Here is a 16,141-nt window from a genome sequence, read left to right on the forward strand (position 1 = left end):
GACTAAGAGGAAGATCTACCTTAGCAAAATGTACACATAGGCATGTAGCAAAATGGGTCCCATGTCAGTGGAGGGGTTCAACGAGGGGCTGGCAGTGCCGCAGTGGGTCCCATGTCTACCTTAGCAAAATGTACACATGGGCTTGCCACATCAGCCAAACAGGCAGGGCCCACAGTCAGTTTGGCTATTATAACGACCTTATTCAAAAATTGATGCTCTCTGTTACGCAAAGGTTTTAAAGATGGTGGTTATGTAATTTGTTGACCCAAATGTAAAGGTTTTGTGTAATTAGCTCACAATAGAAACTTGTATTAGCAAAAGCCAGTGACAAACACCACGCATAAACCACGCAGGTTATCATGTCAGTCTGCATGTTCAATGCAGCTCTTACACTGGGACATATGGCAAACACATTTTAGAGCACGAGAATATAATGATACATAAAGTCGTTCTGTGGCATAGTTATTCAGTATCAACCAACAGCAACAGCCTACAAGAGCTTTTGGGCTACTTCAAGGCATTACTTCTTGCTACGCAGCTTAGCTCCAAGTGCCCTCTCAAGCTTTCCAATTATCTGATTGTTCGGAATCGCTTTGCCCGACTCGTACTCCTGGATCACCTGTGGCTTCTCATTGATCATCTGTTACAACACATCACACTCTTAGATTGAGGTAATAGTGTATGTTAAATTAGATGGTGGCAAGCTTTTTTCTCAGGAAGAACTCTGCAAGTTCTAAAATCTTGATGTTCAACTAGATACCTGAGCAAGTTGTGCCTGGGTCATCTTCTTATCCAGCCTTGCTTGCATAAGGTTTTTCTTGAGGTCACTTGAAACACGCTCATCTAGCATCAGATGAGAGCACAAGGGATTAGGGATTGGCACACAAAACAAGCAGAGAAAGCTTGACTGTTGGAATCTCAAGCATCTTGGGGGTGAGACCAGGGAAAACAAAATCAGATCTGTATGTGAAATTCTATGTGCGGTACTCGGCAACGACGAACAAAAAATAACCTCGTTAAGAAAGCACAATACTACAGAACAGAAATTTAGAAATTCCGACTGATAGCCAAAAAATGTTGAATGACAGAAAAGCCATTTTGATTTATAGGAGCATTATATTGTACAGGAAACGGTTGAATTCCTGCAGCAAGATGAAAAATTTCCAAGAAATTAAGAAGGCCCAAGAGACAACCTAGTTTGCTCTCTACATAAAACTGAGCCAATTTGATCACCAAAAATGTGTGGTTATCTTAATAGAACTGACAAATTTGATGGCCGAATATCTGCACATAGGTAAGGCAATTTTAGGCACACAATCTGTGCTAGTTTGAATCCTATGGTTCCCAAGGTTAAAGGGGCGTTTGGTTGGGATTGGGCTTTGGCATTCTGTACCCAAGCAAACAGCTAGCTTATTTTGGGGCTTAAAGCAAACATTCTGTACCCGAGCACGGTGGTTTATTAATTCATAGGAGCGAAAGCACCACTGGAGGTGCTTTTCTGGCTTTTGAAAAATCCCACACTCAGCCACTGCCCATTTCAGATAAATTGCGAAGGGATTGCCAATATATACAATTGGCTCGCCTCTCACAGAGATCACTTCAAACCAGCTTGTCTCCTCATTCCATCCCCAAGTCCAATCCATGTGAGACCCCAACTGGTGCGTTGACTGATTACTTTGAGCACAAGATTGATTCATTTTTTCTGCCATGGATCAGATTGTACTGATCATGCAGTGTGAATGTGTGATGATGAATGCCTTATGGATTATTGTCTATGTACAAGCTGTCACGCTATGTCAACTTTAGTTAATTGCATTATGATATACACATACAATTTTGGTTGCAGATTAATTTTATGATATTTATTTAGTGGACAACAGACCATTTAAAATAAAATCATGTACATATGTGATGTGGAGTACTAAGCAGTGAAATATGAGAGGCATTTCAGAGCTCAGGTCTAAAAAGGACAGACCCAGTGCATAGAAGCTCACACAGAAGGTGGGGTCTGGGGAGGGATTATAGGAACCTAATCTTATCCCTGCGAAGTGCAATGCAGAGAGGCTGGTTCGAACCCAGGACCTCTTGGCACAAGTGGGGAGGACTTCACCACTGCCAGGCCTGCCCTCTCGGAGCTCAGGTCTCATCATGAAATTTTAGACACATGTAGAATACAACCATATGAAGGGGAGCCTTGGCGCAGCAGTAAAGTTGTTGCCTTGTGACCATGAGGTCACGGGTTCGAGTCCTGGAAACAGCCTCTTGCAGAAATGTAGGGAAAGGCTGCGTACTATAGACCCAAAGTGGTCGGACCCTTCCTCGGACCCTGTGCAAGCGGGAGCTACGTGCACCGGATAGAATACAACCATATGTACATGTGTTTTCTTTTCAGATTTTTAGGAACTTGAGAACTGATTTTTGAATTCTTTCAAAAAATGGCTTCATGGAGCCCGAGCTCCAAAACGAATTTCCGGTGAAATGCAGCAAAAATCAGGCTATTATAGTTAAATAGTTACATAAACAGACTCTGAGCATCCTAGGGGAACTCAAAGACTTTTTATTATACAAGAACTTCACACAGTAGCTTTCCTAGTAAAACAGCTATCCACAGCGTATACAGCCGACGGCTTCTTATTTCTAAGCCACAGACCGACCAAAACCACTCAGTTGCATCAACACAATTTTCCTGCAGCAAGTTTGCTATAAAATAATTGTCCAAACACCAACTCTACTTGTTTGCAGATTAATATTTTCGAAACAATTGTGGCCAACTCATAGGCAACACAAATTATATGAGCAAGTTTTGCTATTACCAAATTTCAGCACACAATGGAATAGTATCAATTACGAATAAGCCCAACCAGACACAGGTAGAACCAAATTAGATGGGGCAAGCTAAAGGTGCCAGGTGGCAGCAAACTGGGTGATAGAGAAGTAGGGCATTCCCCAAATTCAAGAGCAGTAAGCTAGAGCTGCTAAATTACAGGTTTGGAAACCTTGACTTGTGCTTATTTCACAAATAAAGGATTGTTGCGGAGTTACCCATGTAGGTGACCGACCAAACATACAATTGCTAACCATCGGTGATAGCCATTCCATGTCACAGTACTTCTTTTTATCAAAAGGTGATGATGGAGACTTTATGCACATCTCAGATGAAGTTTGTGTTATTGAAATATAATTAATGGTGAAAATCTCATTTCACCATCTAAATCAATGTTTATAAGGCTGTAAGGCAAGGCAAGGCAAGGCGCTGGGGGCGCCTCACCTTTTAAGCGTAAGGCGAGGCAACGCCTAAAGACAGTTTTGAACTTCTATGGGCAACAGAGTAGAGTAGCATTTAGTAGACATACACCGTTACACACCTTGAAGTCACATCATAAATCGGAGAGCAGTAAAACACACATTCATGGCGGAGCATATGCATAGCACTACAAATCAGATTCACAAATGAAAGCAGAGCACTAGGAATTCCTAAATCGAAGGAGCGCAAGTGCACAGCAGGGTGACACATGAGAGAGGAGACGAGAGAACAAAAGGGAAGGGAAGAGAGACCGAGAGTCACATGCGACTGCAGGCAGAGAAGGTTGATGCTGGCAGGAGACGAACTGACGGTGCCGGGCCCGTGCGACCCCCCACCACCACCACGCCCCGGCTGCTCTATCCGTGGCGTCTGATTTAGCTGACAGCCCCCATGTGGGCCTAGGCAGACGCTGCAGGTGCCTTTCAAAGCTGGCAAAGGCGAGCTAGACGCCATGCCATCTAAGGGACGCATTAAAAACAATGATCTAAATGGTACAATTATATATAACACCGCAAATGCAACCAACCCATGAAGTAACTGAGCCGCATTCTGGTTAACCCCTAATAAAATTAAGGGTGCTCATACAAACACATAAGAATGATTCTAAACCTCGCAACATTCACAGGTGCACTTATAAAAGAAAGATCTGTAAAACAAGATATAACATGTTTTGATAAATATTGAAGAACCTGTGAATTTCAAAGACTATTACAACATTAGTTTTAAGTTTCATTTGTTATCAGAATTCATACAAAGATGCAACATCAGAACTAATGCCATCCAATAAATTGAAGTGTGATAATACAACAGAAGAATTTCCTAAACAGAAGTAAGATTCCCAATTAGCTATAGGGTAGAGTATGTTCCATGTGCATTCTTTTCATGAGGGAAAAAAAGTCGGCATCAAGCAGTGCAGGGGCATTTGCAACAAGGGGCATTCAGGAATCAGGACAGTGAACAGATTAACACACCATCAGCAGCACATAGTCAGGAAGTGAAGTTTTTCCAGCAGCAAAAATAAACACTAACCCATAGCACATGATTTGAACTCCACAATAAACACAGCTACCAACTTGGTATATGTCAGCACACTCCCTTAAATCAGTCCCCCATACAGATGTAACATTTTTATTTAACTATCGCAAAATACACTGGCAAACAAAAAAAACAACTGTGGGGCTACAAAATATTCACAAGTGCACTAAAAAAAGATGTGACAAAGAATATGTTGAGCACTCTATTCGGTAAAATGGTCAATACGATATTAACAAGGATATATCAGTCTGGTAGTTGGTGTTCCCACCAAGCTGCTACAGGTGCCAGTTGATATCAACAGCTCATTTAACATCAAAAACTAATTTCATCCAAACATTTGCTGCAGTACCACGGAGAAGTTTCCTAAACTAAGCAGATGCTTTCATGAGCTACAAGTAGAATACGTGGAGTCAGGACAACCACTCAACCAGCAGCTTCAGCATCTAGTTCATAAAGAGAGCTTTTTCCAAGAACAACCCAGCTACGCCATGTATGAACGAATCAAATTTGTATACGGTAGCACATCATTCACAATGGGAGAATAAGCACATAGCGAGAGAGTGATTGTTGCTCACGGGAAAGGTTCTCGGTGTCGTCGTCGAGCCGCTTGGTGTTGAGGGAAGTTCCGCTAGATGCAGCCTTGTTCGTTCCAGCGTTGTCTGCAAACGAAACTGGATCAACGGAAAACCGAGAAAGAAAAACAAAAAAACTGTGGTACTCTACACTGCGAGCTGTTCTATGGCAGAAAGAATAGCAAACAAATCACATGATTAAACATATAAAACCCATAATAAGCAAACCGAAAAGGAAACACGCAAATCTAGAGCATCTCCAAGCCAGGACGATTAGCAAGAAATCCACAGAATCAGCGGGGGGAAACCGCATCCAGTAAATCGGACAGCAACACGGCTACAAGGATCGATAAAATCAGACACCTACACTTCTTGGTGGTGTCGATCTCGGCGCCGGAGCGGCGGGCAGCGTTGACGGCCTTTTCGTCCTTCTTGTCGGCGGCGTTCTGCGCCTTCTTCCGCACCACTATCGGCTCCCAGTCCTGCCTGATAGGACCAATCCCAGCCATATCTCCTAACTCTCAGGTCTCACACGGCAACTTTCCTCGCTCGGTCTCTCGAGTTCACAGACTAAAACCACGCAAGGGATAATGGAGGCGCAGGAAAGAGGAGGAAGATATTTTGGAGATGAACGAAAGGTTCTCGAGTCGCAATCGGTGGTTCTCCCATTCCACAATATAATATTAGGATATTAGTACTACCCTCTCCTCGACGCTCCTAGTGCTCCACACTGTACACGTGTTAATGGCATCTCCAACGTCAATCCTTAAACCTCCCGCAACCGTCTGAATGACTGGACCGCCGTTGTGCGGACCGTGAAATTTATCCAACGCGGGTCTATATCGGGCCGCGGCATGATTTGAACGCGCTTTCTCCCATAAATCGGAGACAAATATAGGGAGGTTTGCGGGAGTCTGGACCGCTCTCAAGCCCGTTTCTGACCGCCCTAGCCCACCACCCCATCCACCCTCCCGCGTGTTTTCGGTCAGCGCCACTCCAGAGCATCAGCGCCCGCATTCATGCCCAACCAGAACGGACGCGAGCGCTCACTTGCGTCGGCATTGAAGCGACGCGCCGGCCGAGAGAACGTCGCATGTGTCGCTTCCCGGCGCAGGCGACTGCCGCGCTTTCAAACGACACAACGGTCGCCCGTCCGTCCGTCTACCGCCCGCATTGATGGCACGCGGTTGCCGAGGCGTCTCCTCCGGCGCCACCCATCCGTCCCTCTGTCGCCCATTATGGCTATATAAACCGCTGCCCCGGCCATAGTCACAGTCATCCCTCTCCGCACCATTCCCACCATGGATCGCTCACCCGCCAAAGCTTTCTGGGACGGGTTGACATCGGACTAGAAGGAGATGGTCGCCATTGTTGTCGTCTGGCTGGCCGGCAGGCAGCCGGAGGACAAAGACGTCCCAATGGAGGACGCCGCCGACGACGAACCGGCGTCGCCCCCATCCTCCGCGCCACCCTCGCTGGTGCATTGCACCTTGACCATCGACGGGGCCCGTGCCCATTACATGGACATGGTGCGCGAGAAGCGGGAGGAGCAGTTCCGAGAGGTGCGGGCCGACGCCTCCTACAACAACCACCTCTTGCAGGAGCACGTGTAGGCGGAGGAGCAGCTCGCTGCTGGCAGGGCTGTCGCACCGGACTCTGACCTGGCGGAGCAGGAGGCGCTGCTCGAGTCCTACAGCTCCGCATGCGCGATCTGCCTCGCCCGCTGGTGGTACCGCCAGCGGGTGGCGGAGGTGGCGGCCGCCTACAAGGAGAGCGACGTCGTGGGCGAGGCAGTTTTCGGCGAGACCGACGAGGAGGAGGACGTCACCGAGTCTGCGCCCCACCGCGAAGACCATGAAGCCGGCACGTCCACGGGCGCTGCCGGCAGCGAGGAACAGTAGTGCATGGTAGGTCGCCGCCGCACGTGTCCCAAGAAGGCCATCGCTCCTCCCCCCCCCGGTTGATACCAAGCTTAGTTGGCTCATCATCGTCGCCCTATTAGTCACTTGGCAGCGATGTGGAGGCAGACAGTTTCACTTCCCGGGTCTCCGGAGGTGGAGCTGGAAAAGCGCTGAGGCGGAAGTGGAGATGGTGAAGCTTCAGTTTTCGGGGTTCATGGCCGAACACGGGGAACGGGCGCCGGCGACCATTTAGATTAGGTATTAATCATACCTCTAGAGCCGGACTAGCACCGTTGTGATGTAAATGTAATGAAATCCGTCATGTTTATAGAAATTTGTCATGTTTATATGAAATCCAGATGTGTTTAAAAAATATGTCATGTTTATATGAAATTCGGCCTTGTTTGCACGAATTTCATCCGATTTGTTGAAAAAGAGTTTGAAATGTATGCGCCTACAGTTGGATGACGGCCTCCCGCATCCATGCCCACGGACTACCCCTCCCCCCCCCACCTTGTCTGCGGACGGATGCGGGAGGAAATTTGTGATACGTCTCCAACATATCAATATTGTTTTATTGTTTCATGCTATTATATTATTAATATTGGATGTTTTATATGCTATTTTATATCAGTTTTTGGGACTAACCTATTAACCTAGTGCCAGTTCATGTTTTTTTGCTTGTTTTTTGCTTTTTAGAAAAACAGTACCAAATGAAGTCCAAATGCGATGAAACTTTACGATGATTTTTTCTGGACCAGAAGGGGGCCTAGAAGTTCAGGAGGAGACTAGAAGAGCTACGAGAGAGCCACGAGCTCATAGGGCGTGCCCCCCGAGCTTGTGGGCCCCATGCAACTCCGTTTGACCTAATTCCAAGCCTATAAATTCCCAAATATTCCCAACTAACAGAGAGCCACCCGAAACTCTTTTTCCGCCGCCACAAGCTTCTGTTCTTCCGTGATCCCATCTAGAGGCCTTTTCTGGTACTCTGCCTGAGGGGGAATCTATCACGGAGGGCTTCTACATCATCCTTACTGCCTTCCGATGATGCGCGAGTAGTTCACCACACAGCTACGCGTCCATAGCTAGTAGCTAGATGGCTTCTTCTCTCTCTTTGATCTTCAAAACCATGTTTTACTCGATCTTCTTGGAGTTCTATTTGATGTAATATTCTTTTGCGGTGTGTTTGTTGGGATCCGATGAATTGTGGGTTTATGATCAGATTATTCATTGAAATTAATTGAGTCTTTTCTAAACTTTATTATGCACGATTGTTACGGCTTTGTATTTCTCTCTGATCTATCCGTTTGGTTTGGCCAACTAGATTGATTTATCTTCAGTGGGAGGGGTGCTTTGTAATGGGTTCAATCTTGCGGTGCTCTACATCCCAGTGACAGATGGGGACAAGACACGTATTTGTGTTGTTGCCATTAAGGGTAAAACCATGGGTTTATTCATATTGATTGGGTTTACTTTGTCTACATCATATCATTTTTCTTAAGGCGTTACTCCATTTTTATGAACTTAATACCATAGATGCATGCTGGATAGCGGTCGATTGGTGGAGCAATAGTAGTAGATGCATGCAGGAGTTGGTCTACTTGTCTCGGACGTGATGCCTATATACATGATCATTGTCGTGAATACGTCATAACTACGCGTTTTTCTACCAATTGTCCAACAGTAATTTATCTACCCACCGTATGCTATGTGTTCGAGAGAGAAGCCTCCAATGAAAACTATGGCCCCAGAGTCTACTATTATCATATAAAAATTCTAAAAATACCTTGCTGTAATTTATTTACTTTTACTTTATTTTGCAATTTATCTATCTATCTATACAAGATTTAATCCTTGCAAGTAACAAGTTCAAGGGGATTGACGACCCGCTTGCCTGCGTTGGTTGCAAGTATTTGCTTTTGTGTGTGTAGGTGATGTTCACAAGGCTTTGAGTGATTCTCCTATTGGTTCAATAAACCTTGGTTCTCACCGAGAAAAATACTTATCTCTATTGTACTGCATCTCCCCTCCTCACTACTAGGGAAAAGCCTAACAGTAGCGCGGGTGGCCGCGCTACTGATAAGTCGCTACACCTAACTTTTAGCAGTAGCGTGTTTTGAACCACGCTACTACTAACTTTACGTAGTAGTAGCGTTCCTTAGGAAACGCGCTGCTGCTAATAGCAGCAGCGCCCCTATATAGATATCGCTGCTGATAAAAGCACACTGCTGCTACCTTCATAGCCGCGTTACTGCTAACTTTTCTTGTATTTTTATGCAACATATTGGCGTTGTATTTGTACTGCTTTTATACAGTACTCTCATATGATTTTATGATCATAATGAGTTATTATTTATATACATTAGTCTCTTTCACCCACTGATATATATAATAACTCATCATGCTCATATAATAACTAAGCATCATCATCATTAATAATAACTCATCATCATTATCACAATAAAAAGGCATACTCGTCATCATCATAGTCATCTAACAACTTCTACTCGTTATTATAATAACAAGTCATACTCATCATCATCATCATTGTCATCTAACCACCCCTACTTAATTGTTCTTAGCACTTGATCATGAGTATTAGCTAGGACCTACTATCCTCTCTAAGGTAAAATAGCATAAAACAAGATAGGCCCTGAATCTCCATTATGGAGAATGGAGATTATCATGTCTTCAATTCTTGCACTTCACACAATGTTGCTTCCAAGTAGCTCCCTATGATTCTTCATACATTTATTCCATTCTCTGATGTCATGTCTTCATCGATTCAAGAAATCTTGTATGAATGCTACCTCTTAAGCACTGCGTTGGTTTTCCCTTGAAGAGGAAAGGATGATGCAGTAAAGTAGCGTAAGTATTTCCCTCAGTTTTTGAGAACCAAGGTATCAATCCAGTAGGAGATCACGCACAAGTCCCGCGCACCTACACAAACAAATAAGAACCTCGCAACCAACGCGAAAAGGGGTTGTCAATCCCTTCACGGTCACTTACGAAAATGAGATCTGATAGATATGGTAAGATAATATTTTTGGTATTTTTATGATAAAGATGCAAAGTAAAATAAACGGCAATAAAAATAACTAAGTGTTGGAAGATTAATATGATGGAGAATAGACCCAGGGGCCATAGGTTTCACTAGTGGCTTCTCTCAAGAGCATAAGTATTATGGTGGGTGAACAAATTACTGTCGAGCAATTGTTAGAATTGAGCATAGTTATGAGAATATCTAGGTATGATCATATATATAGGCATCACGTCCGCGACAAGTAGACCGAAACGATTCTGCATCTACTACTATTACTCCACACATCGACCGCTATCCATCATGCATCTAGAGTATTAAATTCATAAGAACAGAGTAATGCTTTAAGTAAGATGACATGATGTAGAGGGATAAACTCATGCAATATGATATAAACCCCATCTTGTTATCCTCGATGGCAACAATACAATACGTGTCGTTTCCCTTTCTGTCACTGGGATCGAGCACCGCAAGATTGAACCCAAAGCTAAGCACTTCTCCCACTGCAAGAAAGATCAATCTAGTAGGCCAAACCAAACTGATAATTCGAAGAGACTTGCAAAGATAACCAATAATACATAAAAGAATTCAGAGAAGATTCAAATATTGTTCATAGATAATCTTGATAATAAACCCACAATTCATCGGTCTCGACAAACACACCGCAAAAGAAGAGTTACATCAAATAGATCTCCAAGAGAATCAAGGAAAACTTTGTATTGAGATCCAAAGAGAGAGAAGAAGCCATCTAGCTAATAACTATGGACCCAAAGGTCTGAGGTAAACTACTCACACATCATCGGAGAGGCTATGGTGTTGATGTAGAAGCCCTCCGTGATCAATGCCCCCTCCGGCAGGACGCCGGAAAAGGCCCCAAGATGGGATCTCACGGGTACAGAAGGTTGCGGCGGTGGAACTAGGTTTTCGTGGATGCCTCTGATGGTTTGGGGGTGCGTAGGTATATATAGGAGGAAGAAGTACGTCGGTGGAGCAACGTGGGCCCCACGAGGGTGGAGGGTGCGCCTGGGGGGTAGGCGCGCCCCCCTGCCTCGTGCTCTCCTCGTTGATTGCTTTACGTAGACTCCAAGTCCTCTGGATCCCGTTTGTTCCGAAAATCACGTTCCCGAAGGTTTCATTCCGTTTGGACTCCGTTTGATATTCTTTTTCTGCGAAACACTTAAATAGGCAAAAAAACAGCAATTTGGGCTGGGCCTCCGGTTAATAGGTTAGTCCCAAAAATAATATAAAAGTGTATAATAAAGCCCATTAAACATCCGAAACAGAATATAATATAGCATGGAACAATAAAAAATTATAGATACGTTGGAGACGTATCAAGCATCCCCAAGCTTAATTCCTGCTCGTCCTCGAGTAGGTAAATGATAAAAACAGAATTTTTGATGTGGAATGCTTCTTGGCATATTTTTAATGTAATTCTCTTAATTGTGGTATGAATGTTCAGATCTGAAAGATTCAAGACAAAAGTTTAATATTGACATAAAAATAATAATACATCAAGCATACTAACTAAGCAATTATGTCTTCTCAAAATAACATGGCCAAAGAAAGTTATCCCTACAAAATCATATAGTCTGGCTATGCTCTATCTTCATCACACAAAGTATTTAATCATGCACGACCCCGATGACAAGCCAAGCAATTGTTTCATACTTTTGGTGTTCTCAAACTTTTCAATCTTCACGCAATACATGAGCGTGATCCATGGACATAGCACAATATGTGGAATAGAATGGTGGTTGTGGAGAAGACAAAAAAGGAGAAGATAGTCTCACATCAACTAGGCATATCAACGGGCTATGGAGATGCCCATTAATAGATATCAATGTGAGTGAGTAGGGATTGCCATGCAACGGATGCACTAGAGCTATAAGTATATGAAAGCTCAACAAAAGAAACTAAGTGGGTGTGCATCTCGCTTGCTCACGAAGACCTAGGGCATTTTGAGGAAGCCCATCATTGGAATATACAATCCAAGTTCTATAATGAAAAATTCCCACTAGCATATGAAAGTGATAACATAGGAGACTCTCTATCATGAAGATCATGGTGCTACTTTGAAGCACAAGTATGGTAAAAGGATAGTAGCATTGTCCCCTCTCTCTTTTCTCTCATCTTTTTTGTTTGGCCTTTTCTCTTTTTTTATGGCCCCTTTTTTTTATTTAGTCCGGAGTCTCATCCCGACTTATGGGGGAATCATGGTCTCCATCATCCTTTCCTCACTTGGGACAATGCTCTAATAATGATGATCATCACACTTTTATTTTCTTCACAACTCAAGAATTACAACTCAAAACTTAGAACAAAATATGACTCTATGTGAATGCCTCCCGCGGTGTACCGGGATATGCAATGAATCAAGAGTGACATGTATGAAAAAATTATGAACGGTGGCTTTGCCACAAATACGATGTCAACTACATGATCATGCAAAGCAATATGACAATGATAAAACGTGTCATAGTAAACGGAACGGTGGTAAGTTGCATGGCAATATATCTCGGAATGGCTATGGAAATGCCATGATAGGTAGATATGGTGGCTGTTTTGAGGAAGGTATATGGTGGGTGTATGATACCGGCGAAAAGTGTGCGGTATTAGAGAGGCTAGCAATGGTGGAAGGAAGGAAGTGTGTATAATCCATGGACTCAACATTAGTCATAAAGAACTCATATACTTGTTGCAAAAATCTACAAGTTATCAAAGCAAAGTATTACGTGCATGCTCCTAGGGGGATATATTGGTAGGAAAAGACCATCGCTCGTCCCCGACCGCCACTCATAAGGAAGACAATCAATAAATAAATCATGCTCCGACTTCATCACATAACGGTTCACCATACGTGCATGCTACGGGAATCACAAACTTTAACACAAGTATTCCTAAAATTCACAACTACTCAACTATCATGACTCTAATATCACCATCTTCATATCTCAAAACAATTATCAAGCATCAAACTTCTCATAGTATTCATCACACTCATAAGAATTATTTTTTTACTAATCTTGGATGCCTATCATAATTAAAGAAAATTACCATGTTGTTTTGTAGGACTCTCAAAATAATATAAGTTAAGCATGAGAGAACAATAGTTTCTATAAAACAAATCCACCACCGTGCTCTAAAAGATATAAGTGAAGCACTAGAGCAAAACTATATAGCTCAAAAGATATAAGTGAAGCACATAGAGTATTCTAATGATTTCCGAATCATGTGTGTCTCTCTCAAAAGGTGTGTACAGCAAGGATGATTGTGGCAAACTAACAAACAAAGAATCAAATCATACAAGACGCTCCAAGCAAAACACATATCATGTGGTGAATAAAAAATAGCTCCAAGTAAAGTTACCGATGGACGAAGACGAAAGAGGGGATGCCTTCCGGGGCATCCCCAAGCTTTGGCTTTTTGGTGTCCTTATATTATCTTGGGGTGCCATGGGAATCCCCAATCTTAGGCTCTTGCCACTCCTTGTTCCATAATCCATCAAATCTTTTACCCAAAACTTGAAAACTTCACAACACAAAACTCAACAGAAAATCTCGTGAGCTCCGTTAGCGAAAGAAAAGAAAACACCACTTCAAGGTACTGTAATGAACTCATTCTTTATTTATATTGGTGTTAAACCTACTGTATTCCAACTTCTCTATGGTTTATAAACTATTTTACTAGCCATAGATTCATCAAAATAAGCAAACAACACACGAAAAATAGAATCTGTCAAAAACAGAACAATCTGTAGTAATCTGTAACTAACGCAAACTTCTGGAACTCAAAAACTTCTGCCAAAATAGGACGTCCTAAATAATTTGTTTATTGATCTTCTGCAATTGGAATAAATATTTTATCACTTTGTGGTGATTTTTAACAATTGTTTTTGTGAACAGAAAGTTTCTGGAATTTTCAGCAAGATCAAATAACTATTATCCAAGAAGTTCCTATAGGTTAAACTTGGCACAAACACTAAATAAAACACAAAAACTAATCTAACCAGAGGATAGATCAAATATTTATTACTAAACAGAAGTAAAAAGAAAAAAACTAAAATAAAATTGGGTTGCCTCCCAACAAGCGCTTTTCTTTAAAGCCTTTTAGCTAGGCATAAGATTTCAACGATGCTCACATGAAAGACAAGAATTGAAGCACAAAGAGAGCATCATAAAACACATGAAAAACACATCTAAGTCTAACATACTTCCTATGCATAGGCATCTTATAGGCAAACAAATTATCAAGGCAAGCAAAAATTAGCATATGCAAGGAAGCGGAAAGAAACAATAGCAATCTCAACATAACGAGAGGTAATTTAGTAACATGAAAATTTCTACAACCATATTTCCCTCTCTCATAATAATTACATGTGGGATCATAAGAAAATTCAACAAAATAGCTATCACATAAAATATTTTCAACATGATCCACATGCATGTAAAGTTGACACTCTTCCAAAATAGTAGGATTAACATTAACTAAAGTCATGACCTCTCCAAACCCACTTTTATCAAAAACTTCATAAGATTGAACATTCTCCAAATATGTGGGATCCAAAGTTGACACTCTTCCAAACCCACTTTTAATATTATTACAAACATTATTATCAATCTCATATTCATCATGGGGCTTCAATAAATTTTCAAGATCATAAGAAGAATCACCCCAATCATGACCATTGCAACAAGTAGTAGACATAGCAAAATTAGCATCCCCAAGCTTAGGGTTTTGCATATTATTAGCACAATTGACATCAAGAGAATTTATAGTAAAATAATTGCAATCATGCTTTTTATTCAAGGAGCTATCGTGAATCTCTTCATAAATCTTCATCACAATTTTTACATTCACGAATTTCAAGCAAAACCTCATAAAGATAATCTAATGCACAAAACTCACTAGCAATTGATTCATCATAATTGGATCTCTTAAAGAGATTAGCAAGTGGATGAGGATCCATAAACTTTTAGCAAGCGAAGATGTAAGCAAAAAGGAGGTACATGGTAACACAAGCAAACAAAAGATCGAACGGAAGAAGGGCGAAGAAAAGGCAACGGTGAAGTGGGGGAGAGGAAAACAAGAGGCAAATGGCAAATAATGTAATGCGAGGGATAAGAGTTTGTGATGGGTACTTGGTATGTCTCGACATGACTTGACTTGGCTTGAATCTCCCCGGCAACGGCGCCAGAAATCCTTCTTGCTACCTCTTGAGCACTGCGTTGGTTTTCCCTTGAAGAGGAAAGGGTGATGCAGCAAAGTAGCGTAAGTATTTCCCTCAGTTTTTGAGAACCAAGGTATCAATCCAGTAGGAGATCACTCACAAGTCCCGCGCACCTACACAAACAAATAAGAACCTCGCAACCAACGTGAAAAAGGGGTTGTCAATCCCTTCACGGTCACTTACGAGAGTGAGATCTGATAGATATGGTAAGATAATATTTTTGGTATTTTTATGATAAATATGCAAAGTAAAATAAACGGCAATAAAAATAACTAAGTGTTGGAAGATTAATATGATGGAGAATAGACCCGGGGGCCATAGGTTTCACTAGTGGCTTCTCTCAAGATCATAAGTATTACGGTGGGTGAACAAATTACTGTCGAGCAATTGTTAGAATTGAGCATAGTTATGACAATATCTAGGTATGATCATGTATATAGGCATCACGTCCACGACAAGTAGACCGAAACGATTCTGCATCTACTACTATTACTCCACACATCGACCGCTATCCAACATGTATCTAGAGTATTAAGTTCATAAGAACAGAGTAATGCTTTAAGTAAGATGACATGATGTAGAGGGATAAACTCATGCAATATGATATAAACCCCATCTTGTTATCCTCGATGGCAACAATACAATACGTGTCGTTTCCCTTTCTGTCACTGGGATCGAGCACCGCAAGATTGAACCCAAAGCTAAGCACTTCTCCCATTGCAAGAAAGATCAATCTAGTAGGCCAAACCAAACTGATAATTCGAAGAGACTTGCAAAGATAACCAATCATACATAAAAGAATTCAGAGAAGATTCAAATATTGTTCATAGATAATCTTGATAATAAACCCACAATTCATCGGTCTCGACAAACACACCGCAAAAGAAGAGTTACATCAAATAGATCTCCAAGAGAATCGAGGAGAAATTTGTATTGAGATCCAAAGAGAGAGAAGAAGACATCTAGCTAATAACCATGGACCCGGAAGTCTGAGGTAAACTACTCACACATCATCGGAGAGGCTATGGTGTTGATGTAGAAGCCCTCCATGATCAATGC

General features: G+C 42.2%; 1 protein-coding gene across 1 annotated transcript; it reads right to left on the bottom strand.

The window, feature by feature from the left end:
* Positions 1–278: 278 nt before the first annotated feature.
* LOC109736029 (multiprotein-bridging factor 1a) lies at positions 279–5,588 on the bottom strand. The gene is made up of 4 exons (XM_020295242.4): positions 5,279–5,588; positions 4,915–4,998; positions 761–843; positions 279–640 (listed from the first exon to the last, which is right to left on the bottom strand). Exons 1-4 carry the CDS (start codon positions 5,418–5,420, stop codon positions 521–523), a joined length of 429 nt encoding a protein of 142 aa, XP_020150831.1. The 5' UTR covers positions 5,421–5,588; the 3' UTR covers positions 279–520.
* Positions 5,589–16,141: the final 10,553 nt, after the last annotated feature.

The sequence above is a fragment of the Aegilops tauschii genome, chromosome 2 (assembly GCF_002575655.3).
Source record: "Aegilops tauschii subsp. strangulata cultivar AL8/78 chromosome 2, Aet v6.0, whole genome shotgun sequence".
Classification (NCBI taxonomy): domain Eukaryota; kingdom Viridiplantae; phylum Streptophyta; class Magnoliopsida; order Poales; family Poaceae; genus Aegilops; species Aegilops tauschii.